This window comes from Telopea speciosissima, chromosome 10 (assembly GCF_018873765.1).
Source record: "Telopea speciosissima isolate NSW1024214 ecotype Mountain lineage chromosome 10, Tspe_v1, whole genome shotgun sequence".
Taxonomy (NCBI): Eukaryota; Viridiplantae; Streptophyta; class Magnoliopsida; order Proteales; family Proteaceae; genus Telopea; species Telopea speciosissima.
In genome coordinates, this window is record NC_057925.1 from 60,353,965 (window position 1) to 60,365,754 (window position 11,790).

The following is an 11,790-nucleotide window of genomic DNA, read 5'->3' on the forward strand; positions in this document are numbered from 1 at the left end:
CTCTTTCAAGAGAGGCTCCTTCTCTAGTCTACGACTTCCATTGATATTGCCACCAACTCTTGGAATTTTGATATGGTCATCAATTGGTGGTCACCAGACATTGCTTTCAGAATCCTCTCAATTCCGGTCCCTAATTTTTCTCAAGAGGATAAATTCGTATGGCGGCCACTTCAAATGGACTCTTTTTGGTTGCATCTGCATATGGTATCTCAATTAATGGTTTTGTTCAAAGCTCTCGGCCAATATGGTTAAGACTTTGGCATACCCCAACGGTTCCAAAGATCCAACATCTAATTTGGAAAATCCTTCACAACAAAGTGCCTCTAGATGATCTTATTAGAAGAGGCTTCAACATTAATCCTGTTTGCATTCTATGCCAGCAGAATTTCCAATCTTCCAATCATCTATTTCTTCAATGCCCATCCACTCAACAGGTGTGGTAAGAGGCAGGGATGACCTTATTTGCAGATCAAAGCTTTGAAAAGGTAATCATCGATGTCATTAATGGGTTGAAAAAGCACAGCAGGGAGAGCAATCTACTAACTGCCTTTTTCTGCAACATCATTTGGTATATCTGGCTTGGGTATTGGGACCTTATTTTCAACAATCAAACTTTCAAATCAAGGGAGATCATTCTTTGAGCCATTTCCGGTGCCAGAGATCACATTCCACAAACTCAGTCTTCCAGCCTTAGAGCTCAGAGACTCGTTAAGTGGATACCCCCACCAGCTCAATATGTTAGGTTTAATGTAAATGGAGCTAGCAAAGGCAACCCAGGAGGGGCTGGAATCAGAAGTATTTGCAGGAACTCTGGGGAATCATTCATCCGCAGTTTTGCAATTGGTATTGGTTGGAACTTTGCATTGATTGTTGAAGCCCTGGCAGTTCCCAAAGCACTCTTGATGGCCATCTCATTGAATATCAAGAAGACAATTCGGTTGCAGACTGCCTGGCATCTCTTAGTGACTCAACCCAAGATGGCCTTGCTTGGTTTCAATCCTTTCCCTCTCCCCCCCTCCCCCTCTCTCCCTCCCCCCCCAATGCACCTTTCTGGAACTTTGTTCCAAAGATAATAAAGTGACTTTATCCAAAAACTTGAACCTTAGAATTCACTGAGGTAACAACACAAGCGCATCTACTACTCATCAGTAAGCTTGAAAGTTTTACCCATGTTGTTACATTAAAAAGATGGGGCATTCATTTTTTTTTTTTTTTTTGGTGAACTTTGTTTAGCTTATCCTAACTACCCTGCATGCAGTATCTATCCAATCCTTTTCTCAATAAGACAAGTAAAATATATGATTCTGCCTATTGGATCCTCAATTTAGAAATCATAGGTTTTTGCAACCAACTTTGGAGAGAATTTCTGAAGTACTTGAGATGGTAAGAAGCGATGACACTAAAGTGAGAGCTTGTCCACACATGGTTGTTTCTGGGCATGGCCTTTGGACCCGTTCAGTTAATGGCCTAAACAACACAACACCCCCCCCCCCCCACCCAAATGGGCGTTGAACCCGAGTGCCACCTAAATTATTATGGGATGTAATCACCATGCCGAACGCCATACTAGCATTGTTGCTCCCTTAGCCAAAACCAAGGGTTAGACACCCTTACACAGTTTCCTTTGGAGTAAACACAGTGAGAACAGAAGTCACCAAAGATCTTCAAGAACAAGTCAAACAGCTCATCACAATTATACCTTTCAGCTCCATATAATCAAAATATGGTATGCTTCACCAAAAGATTAAGTCTAAAAGAGGAAAAACCGAGGGGGGGGAGGGGTGGTGGGGGGGGGGGGGGGGGAATAGCAATTCCTCAAAAAAAGAGCATCAAACTAAACCCCCATTACAAGTTCAAAACAGATGCTCCAGATATTCGATTCCCAAGTGCTTCAATAACTACACAAAAAAAAGTAATTAAACCCTAACAGGAGCTGAGACGGTTTGAAGAAACAAACTAACGCAACCTCCTTGCTTCTCTTTCAGACTCGAGCAGAGTGAGAATATCTCCCTCCCTGACAGGTCCCTTCACATTCCTCATAATGAGCCGGTACTGATCATCCACAAACTTGACCCTCACCTGGGTCACCTGACCCCTGGACCCTGTTCGACCAATCACCTTCTCCACGACTGCAAGCTTCACCTGATTATCCATCCTGTATGGTCGGCAGACAAAGAAAGTGACAAGGAACTTAAAATACAGTTGTTTCAGAAGTACAGCAATACCATAAAAATTACATTAAAAATCAAAAGCCCACCAACAAGTAACTCAAATGAATACAACAAACTGCATTCACTGGCATACAACTTATAAAACTAGTGGTCTAGTAGTCTCAAAAAGAAATGATTAACAGACCCTAGCTAAGGCGAGACAGTAACTTCAACAAACACTAAACTAGTGAAATTCTAAATTATCATAATCCAAAGTTGTTTCAGAAGTACATCAATACCTTAAAAATTACATTAAAAATCAAAAGCCCATCAACAAGTAACTCAAATGAATACAACAAACTGCATTCACTGGCATACAACTTAAAACAATAGTGGTCTAGTAGTCTCAAAAAGAAATGATCATCTTTCTCAGGTGCAAAGTGTTGGAAGAATACAATCAAGAAAAGCAACTGAAGCACAGAAAAAATATTATCCAGAATACATGGCCTAGGCAGCACCCAACCCCTGTTGCATGGGTTTTTAGCTGGAGTTTAAAGGTTAATATACAAAACAAGTCAAGCGAAAGAACTAAGTACAAACTAAAGACCACCCTAACCCATCCTGCGCTGAAACCAGCCTCTTATGTACAACTTCCAGTTCATTACAAAACAAGACTGACCCAATCTTCTCAATCACCCAGTCTTATACTGTTCTTCACGTGCACCACATTTTCTTGATTATCATTTACTCATTGGAGACCATCCAGGTGAGATTATCCCACCTGAAATCAAAACCATCTACCACTGCTGTCGGTGTACGACATAACAATTCCCTCCCCTTATATTTTTTTCCCATTACTACCCCTCTTTTCCCCCTTATTTCTGTCCTATCCTTTTTTTTAACTTTGCTTCCAAGACTACTCTCACTCAATAAATCAAAACCCTTATATATACTTGACTACCAAGCTGTCCCTCAAACATTCTGATTTATTAAAGGATTGCCATCATTCTTAAATATTTGGTTATTGCACACTTGGGTGGGTCCATAAATGAACCCAGACAGGGTTTTTGAACCCAGGTTCTGCATTAGTCCGGCCACCAGAAAGATGACATGCTGAGCTCTGACAAATAGATCATTCCAAAGATGATTAGTTTGTGGTCCACTTGCTGAAAACTAGGGTTAGGCTTTCGAAGATGACCATTCCTTAGATTCTTTGTTCATCATATGACAAGAACGTCAATTTCCTTGCTACTAGAACAACTTCTTGGGCGGTCGTCCGTTGTTAAGGCCACTCAGTGATTCAATTTGCAGCAGTGTTCAGTCGGATGAAAGTCACATTTTACCCCCTTCTATTCTATTCTCCCCATCTACCATCATGTCAGTCATAATTTCAGCCCAACCTTAGACCATCAAAAGATGGAGACGTCGCTGCAATTGTAGGGATGCTGTTGCTGTCGCCTCTCACAATGAGTTGCAGAAAACAAGGGAGGGGGAGAGAGATCCTTTTAAAAATAAAAATAAAAATAAAAAAAATCTAATGTCCCTTTGGTTTCCCCCTAAATTTCAGATTGTTGTACTGGAATCGGCTGATTCCATCCAATCTGTACCCAAGGTTCGAGAACTCGCGAGATCTCGCCGAGTTTCTCGGATTTTTGAAATCTCGAGATGAGATTGCTTGCGAGTCTCAAAAGTGCAATATCTCAGCGAGATCTCGATTGGATCTCGGTTTCAACCCATTATTTTAACCCACCTACCGCTTAAATACCTTACCTAATTGGACAAAACTCGACATATCTCGGTGAGATCTCGGGTCCAGATCTTGGGTTGACCCAAAGTTGAGGCTTCGAGTTGAAAAAAAAAAATGCACCAACTCGGCGAGATCTCGGCTCGTCTCGGTTTTTTCCAAGAGTCGAGTTGGCACCGAGACCCGAGTTTTAGTACCTTGTCTGTACCAGAATCAGATCCAAATCACCAGAGTCCGATTCCAGTACACCTGTTACTTAAACTTTGGCATGAGGGCTGTAGAGAACTCAGCCACTTCTGGAACAGCTACAAACCTAAACCTCACTCTGTGGTCCATACATGTTCAATGACCATTAAAAAAATATGAAAAATGGTCAAAGTAACTGTTTATGCTTAAACAATTGCATGGGTAGGATGCGATCTTGCCAATTGTACGGTGGAGGGCACCATATTCTCAAGATCTGTCGATTGCAGTAGCTACTGCAATCATATTGCTTCTCAGGTTGGGGATTTTTAATAGGACCCTTTATCCCTATCAGTGAGTTGTGTCCACACAGAGCATGATACAGGTCTCCCCAGCCAATTTCAACGTTTTCTATTCTTTTCTCCTCACTGATTTGTTGGTGAAAAATGTTTCTATAATTATAAATTCATGTCAACTGGTTTGGCTTAACTTAACTTCCAAAGCTGCTTTACACATAGTTATTAAGTTCGGCTATGGCAAAAGGGTAGGGATCGTGCAAGTATTAAATGGCTCTGGACTTCAATAATAATTTTAAAAGTTGGCGTAAAAAAATGGAATAATAAAGCACCAATTTAATAAGTGTTTAATATGGTTCCTGTTTGAAAAATACGAGAGCAAAAAATACAGGCATTATATCAATATGCAGCAGATATGCACTTCATTTAACAAACACATTAGTAGCATCTAAATGCAAATATATCAAAAGGAATACTGGGTATACAAGCAATCTCAGTATACAGGCAACAATCTCATTATACAAACAATAATCTTACTATAAAAACAATAATCTCGGTATACAAGCAATAATCTCAGTATACAAACAATATATCAGTATATAAGCAATAATCGCAGTATAAAATAATCTGAGTAAGAAAAAACAAAAATCCAATCAGTTTGTATCCCAAAGGCCAAATAATTGAAACCAAACAGAAGCCGCACAACGGGAAACTGAAAAGGACAATGTGGGGTGAGGGGGGGGGGGGGAGAATAGACATGTGGGGGCGGGAGGGGATATGTGTGGTGGTGGAACCTTAACAGTTCACACTGACTCTTACTTATTTCTTTCTTATGACAGTTCTTCCTTCTCTTCTACTCAGGCGAGAGAGAGAGAAAGAGTCCAGATGTTCCCTTGTTTCTCGCAATAGAGAGAAAGAGAGTCTAACCTGACTGAGCGAGGCTGCAAGGGCGTCCGACAAAGGAGGCGAGTGCGAGCTGCGGGGCGGGACTCGGAAGGAGAAGAAGGCGCTAGGGTTTACAGCAGAGACAACACGAAGGTATAAGGGGTAATGAATTCTGAACATGGTGTATACTATATGGGGATTTATATCTAGACAGGATCAAAAGGGTCGTGTTGGTCAAGGGTGAACCGGCCTTGGGTGGAGTCTATGGTGGACCAAACCGAATCCGGCCCAATAAAAATCTTCGATTTCGGTCCGATTTAGTTTCACTTTGTTCAAAGTCCTTTTATTATTTTTTGAGTAAATTACTCCCCCCTCCCCTCGATTATGCTCTAATGACAAACCCCACCCCGCCCCTGGGTATTGAGTAATGACTCTCCCCTCCCCTGTATTAACAAGATTCTATCAACCATACCCATTCCGTTAAAAATGACTGTTAAGTGATGAGATCACCCTACAAATATTCATTTAAACCCCAAAATACCCTTATGTTTGTGATATTTCAATTATACCCCTAACCATATCAAAATCCTAAAAACCTCATTTCTCTAGTTTAACTAACGATCACCATCACCACCGCCACCACCACTTCCGTAGCCATGGTCACCACCGCCACCACCATTTCCTTAGCCACGGTCACTACCATGGCTGTATCCACCACCGCCGCCCTCATGACGTCCATAACCACTGCCGCCTTCACCTCTATAGCCTCTGCCACCACCGCTGCAATAACCACCTCCACCACGGCCTGCACCCCTGGTCTGGGCTTGATTGACGGTAATAATCCTATCATCAAGGTCCTATCCGTTCATCCCTTCAATAGTATCCCTCATCGATTGCTCATCGCGGAAAGTAACGAAGCCAAACCCTCTGGATCTCCCAGTCTCACGATTGCTGATGATCGTTTCCGGTGATCAATTAAAGAATAGAGAGATTGGTAGTACAGGAAAATTCAGACCTAACTGAGATTTTAGATATTGAAGCGAGATCTTGAAGAAAGAATAGCGACAGTAGATGTGGAATGTGATTCTGGAGCAAGGATGAGGCCTTTGAGCAGTTTAGGAATTGGTCTAATTTTGGTGTTCGGTTGTCTGCTCTTAGCTCTTGTTGCAGAGCTCTACTATTTGTTATGGTGGAAAAAGAGGGTCACCAACAGAGAGATTGAAGATGATTACAACAGTCCTACAAGAGAGCTATTTTATACGTTTTGCTGGAAAAAAACAAACCACCGTTGTCGAGTTCCACAACCTTGAACCCTCAGGAACTCTGCACCTCTGTGAGAATTACAAGAGCCCATGGTCATAAAACAGAGAATTAACTTATCCTTCATTTTGGGCCACATAAGGATTTGTTACTGAAACCCTTTGAAGATGATGCCATGGATTTGGAACTCTTGATGCGGCAGAATCTCTGTGGACCTCCACGATTCCTCTTCACCATTAAAGAAGATTTGAAGGAAGATTTGGAGTCCGATGATGGGAAATCCATAAGTGAAAAAAGCCGAAAAGGGTCAAGAAGTAGGAGCTTGAGTGATATCCTCCCCAGTGTGGAGACCCCATTTTTAACTCCTATGCCTTCTCCACCATTTACTCCACCACTGACTCCTATAGACTCGTATAACCACCATGGATTGACTGAAAGCCCTCTCTTTTGGTTCCTTTCTATGGAAAATACTTCATTTTGAATTGATTTACAGGGAACACACATACAAGTGACAGCTATGTGGGGCACAAGACGACTAAGGTGGTGAAGGAGGCAACCACATACATTAAAAATTGCTTAGGCGCAGGAACAGATGATGCATTCATATTCTGTGGCTCGGGCACCACTGCAACAATCAAACGTCTTCAAGAGGTTATGGGAATCATAGTGATTTCAACCATGAGAGAAAGGATACTCAAGAGCCTAAAGAGAGAAGAGAGATGGGTGGTCTTTGTTGGGCCATATGAGCACTACTCCAACCTCCTCTCATGGCGTAACAGCTTATCAGAGGTGATTGAGATCGGTCTTGACGATGATGAATTGGTAGACATACGAGCTCTAAGTCGCCAACTTGAGTTTTATAAGGGTTCCAATCTCTGCCGAGCTTTTTTCACACCTAAATATGGAAACTGGTATAGCTTTCGGAGATGCATTAGGAAGAAGAAGAAGAAGAGTGGGGTGGCGGTGGTGCAGAGTGGTGGGGGCGGGTGGGGTTACAGGAGGAAGAAGAAAGAAGTGAGGTAGAGATGGGGGTATTATTGTCTTTTTATTTGCATTTTTAACACCGTTGGTCAAAATGGATAAGGTTGATAGAATCTTGTTAATACAGGGGAGGGGAGAGTCATTATTCAATACCCAGGGGAGGGGTTTGTCATTAGAGCATAATCTAGGGGAGGGGGGAGTAATTTACTCTTTTTTTGGGGGGGGGGGGTAGTAAAATAAAATAGGGAAATTTACACATACCACCCCTGAAGTTTGACGAAAGGATATTTTCACCCCCCGGTTTTGGAAAATTCTGCGCACCCCCCTGAGGTTTGCAAACGGTAACAAATAAGCCCATTTCGTCAGTTCATGACTAACACTGTTAAAAATTATACTTGAACTAACGGAATTGTCCTTCTAAGAAGAACCCAAACAAAAAACAAAACCTGCAACTCATCTTCCCCAATCGAATTTGTATCAATTCCTTTAATTGGGCTTTTACTGTTCTCTCCTCATCCGTCAATCCCAAATCGAATTCAATCACCTCATTTTCCATGTTTAAAGATTCAAACTCCATGGATAATTATCTACTGTTTATTTTTCCTGCTATAATCCAAAATGAAATACAGGAAGCTAAAGCATTATACAGAATTCACACCCAAAACAAGAACATAACTGACTGCTATCTTGATCTAGAGACACAGCCACGAGCCCCATCGGATCTTCGCAAGCAAAACCTTTCAGAAGAGAGGCTTGAGGAGGAGGGGGGAAAAGATGCAAACTTCTAGGGATTATACTTTAAGTAGTGACTAGGGTTTCATCCGAGAGATTAAAAAAGAGGAGAGACATGCAGAGCGCGAGAGAGAGACAGAGACAGAGAAATGAAGAGAATTATAGAAGGAAACCGTAGAATCTCAAAACCCCAGTACCTGGATTCCATCGTTTTTCATTCTCTGCCCCTTCTTCTGATTACAAGAAAAGAGATTCTTTTTACTGAGTAAACATTGAGAGTAGTTGCAGCAGAGACTAGAAAGAAGGGAGAAGGGTCGGGACTGTGACCATGAGAGAGAATGAAAGAAAGTTGAGAGACGACACAGGGAGCGAGTTGCGATGATGAACTCTAGGGCAATGATCCAGTATTTGACGAAAGCAATTGATTTGAGTTTGAGTTACTGAAAATCGCATAAGAAAGCAGATATTTTCCTAACTAGGGTTCCCAATCCTTGATCCGACCGACGGAGATAGGGTCTGTGAAAGAGATTTGTGGGTTTCCCTTGCAAATGAGGGGAAAATCAAAAGCTTGTTGAAAAGAGAAGACTAAAATGAACAGAAAGAGAGAGATGAACAACAAAGGGAAAGAGTTTTAGCAGTCGGTGGAATGAGTTTCTTCAGCTCCCTTCATTAGAGCTTCTCTTAACGCTATGGACAAAGTCGATTTCCTCCTCTCAAAGAAAAGATAAGATGGAATAACAGAATCTCCATATGAACACAATCAAGACGATGGGTCGAGTTCATACCTGTCTTTCCTTCCTCTTCATAAATCAATAATATCCAACGAAGAGAAGATTTTTAGGATACCTGCAACTCATCTTCTCCAATCGATTTGGGGAAGATGAGTTGCAGGTTTTGTTTTTGGGTTTTTTTTTTTTTTGGGTTCTTCTTAGAAGGGCAATTTCGTCAGTTCAAGTCTAATTTTTAACAGTGTTAATCATGAATTGACGTAATGGGCTTATTTGTTACCGTTTGCAAACCTCAGGGGGGTACGCAGAATTTTCCAAAACTGGAGGATGAAAATATCCTTTCATCAAACCTCAGGGGTGGTATGTGTAAATTTCCCAACAAAATATCATTAACCTGTAATAGAGCATATATCAAAACTATCCAAAAGGTCTTTAGAGCATGTTCGTAAAATCGGATCGGTATCAGTCGAGACCGATCCCAAGATTAGACCGCTGTGTCGAGGTTGTATTGAATCGTTTCCTAGATCGGTCAATCCGATACTTGTCTTTTTTTTGGGTTTTAGAATCCATGTCTTTAAGGATTTTTTTTTTTTTTGGGTAGATCTTTAAGGAAATATTTCATTCTATATAAACTTGATTGATTTGTTTAAGCTAGTTAGGGTTTCAAAACCCAGATTTTCATTTTTAGCTGATGTAAGACGATTTTGACCGATCCCAACATTAGGAACCTTGATTTTAGTGGGATTTTGTTCATTAGCACATATATCCCACAGAAATGTAAACATATCCCACGGCCATTGCTCCTTCCCTTGGGCTAGTAGCTCAAATGGTTAACGTTGGTAATACCCCTAAAAAAACCCTCTTCGTGTCGAAATCTCCTTTCCCAACCGCTTGCCATCTCCAGTTAACAATACCCGATGAACAAGCGGTTAGGAGAGGAGATTTCGACACGAAAACGAGCACATCGACTCCCAACTTCCCAAGTAATAATGTATAAGCAGAATCGAATCGCAGCGGTGTACTATATACTAGGGTTGCAACAGGGTTGGGTTGGGTTGGTCCGGGATTTTTAATAACATCAGCCCAATCTTGAGTCCCCTGAGCTAGGCCTAGGCCCAGCCGACCCTAACATAGGATTTGAAAAATCTAACATTAACATGCCCATAGGGCCGGGCATACTAACCCTTATTGGCCTTGATAATGAACAACCTTAGGCATGAAGAGTACTAATCTAGACCTTCTGAACAAGATAAGCCATTAGATTTGTTGGTTGATTAGAACTCGCTAACTCAAATAAATAATTTGCTAGTTACAAACCAAAAACATATTGGCATTCAAAGTCTGTAAAAAAGATATATGCACCTCATGCCCACCCTTAGAATAAAAAATACGAATAAAATATCATAAGCTTTGAAATATCATATCATAATTCAACAAACATATTTTATATTTAAATTAAAAGCTATTGGACAGTGGACACCCATGTTATAGCTCCTTGTCCATCCTAGCCTTTAGTATACATAGCACATTTGAAAGATGAAATATGAATTTCTGGTCTAACTCTTTCAAGGAGGGGGAAGGGAGATGCAAGGGCTGGGCCAGGCCGGGAAGGAGGAGAAGAAGAAGAAGACAAGTTTGAGCTAGGCTTAGCGCAAGGCCTCAACCCTGGCCTAGTCCGACCTTGTTTCAAGGCCAAAAATTCCCAGCTCTGAGCCGCCCTCAGGGCCATGATATCTCAGTCCAGACTGTGTTTGGGCTCAGGGCGGGCTCGGGTTGATAAGGCCAAACTTGCACCCCTACGGCGTATACACAACCCAAAGCAAAAGAGAACCTCTCATGGTCATAGATTTCCAAGGGAAGTTTAGGATATCATACCCATAGAACAATGTGTGTACCAATAACCTGAGAAGGTTGGAATCATGGTGTCCAATGATGACGGGGGAAGAAACCTGATAGCTACTGACCAAGGGTTGTGATGAGGCATAAAACACCCCTCCTATCAGAGGCTGCCACATGGCCGACCCGACCTTAGTCCGAGAACCGAGTTGGGCCGAGCAGTTGTCCGGGCCGACCCCATCTCCGATAAGTCACCTGACAAAGCCAGACTCTAGCGAGCTAGCCAGTGGCTGAGGCCGAGCTCATACGGGTCAGCAATGGACTCCTGGCCGAGCTTGCGGCAGAGACCAACCTCTCGGGCCGACCTCCCTTGCCGACCTCCTCTGCCGACCCCCTGGGCCGACCTCCGAGGCCGAGCCCTCCTCCACTGAAGCTGCCACAGCACCCCACCGGGAATCTCCGGGCCACGTCAGCGCATCTCGAGAATCGCGGGATAGGGATTGAGCCACGATCCCAGTGCAACACGGAATCGCACTCTACATGGACTCTTACCTTAATAAGAGTCCGACCCCAAATATAGCTCTCCGCTCCACTCTACGCGAGACAGCCTTCCGAAAGAAGGACTCCTACCATACTAGGACTCTCCCAACCGCCTCATCTCCTCCTCACTCTATAAATACCCAGGTATGGAGCACCATTCCTCATCTCACTTTTTGACTAGCAGTTACGCTGTTGCATTGGAGACCTGACTTGAGCATCGGAGAGTCCTAGGCTGGAGCCACACTGGCCCTCTTGTGCTCATTGCTTGGTTTTTGCAGGCTCATCCGCGGGCGAACCAAGCACCGAAGGTTTTCACACGCAACAGGTTGCATTAAAGAACCTTGTTATAGTATTATCGATGGAAAAACTTACATATAATACCCTAAGCCTATATCGGTGATTTGCAGAGGTTGTTGTAGCTTCCAAAGATACGAGATTTACGTGGAAGATAAAGA

At 42.5% G+C, this 11,790-nt stretch overlaps 1 protein-coding gene across 1 annotated transcript; it reads right to left on the reverse strand.

Annotated features, from left to right (window-relative positions):
- Nucleotides 1-1,917: 1,917 nt before the first annotated feature.
- LOC122641970 (40S ribosomal protein S28-like) lies at nt 1,918-5,356 on the reverse strand. Its single transcript, XM_043835327.1, has 2 exons — nt 5,301-5,356; nt 1,918-2,155 (listed from the first exon to the last, which is right to left on the reverse strand). The coding sequence occupies exon 2, from the start codon at nt 2,152-2,154 to the stop codon at nt 1,957-1,959; it is 198 nt and encodes a 65-aa protein (XP_043691262.1). The 5' UTR covers nt 2,155; nt 5,301-5,356; the 3' UTR covers nt 1,918-1,956.
- Nucleotides 5,357-11,790: the final 6,434 nt, after the last annotated feature.

Bases quoted from the DNA above. Each gene is read 5' to 3' on its own strand.
- LOC122641970 (XM_043835327.1), bottom strand. From the start codon at position 2,154: ATGGATAATCAGGTGAAGCTTGCAGTCGTGGAGAAGGTGATTGGTCGA.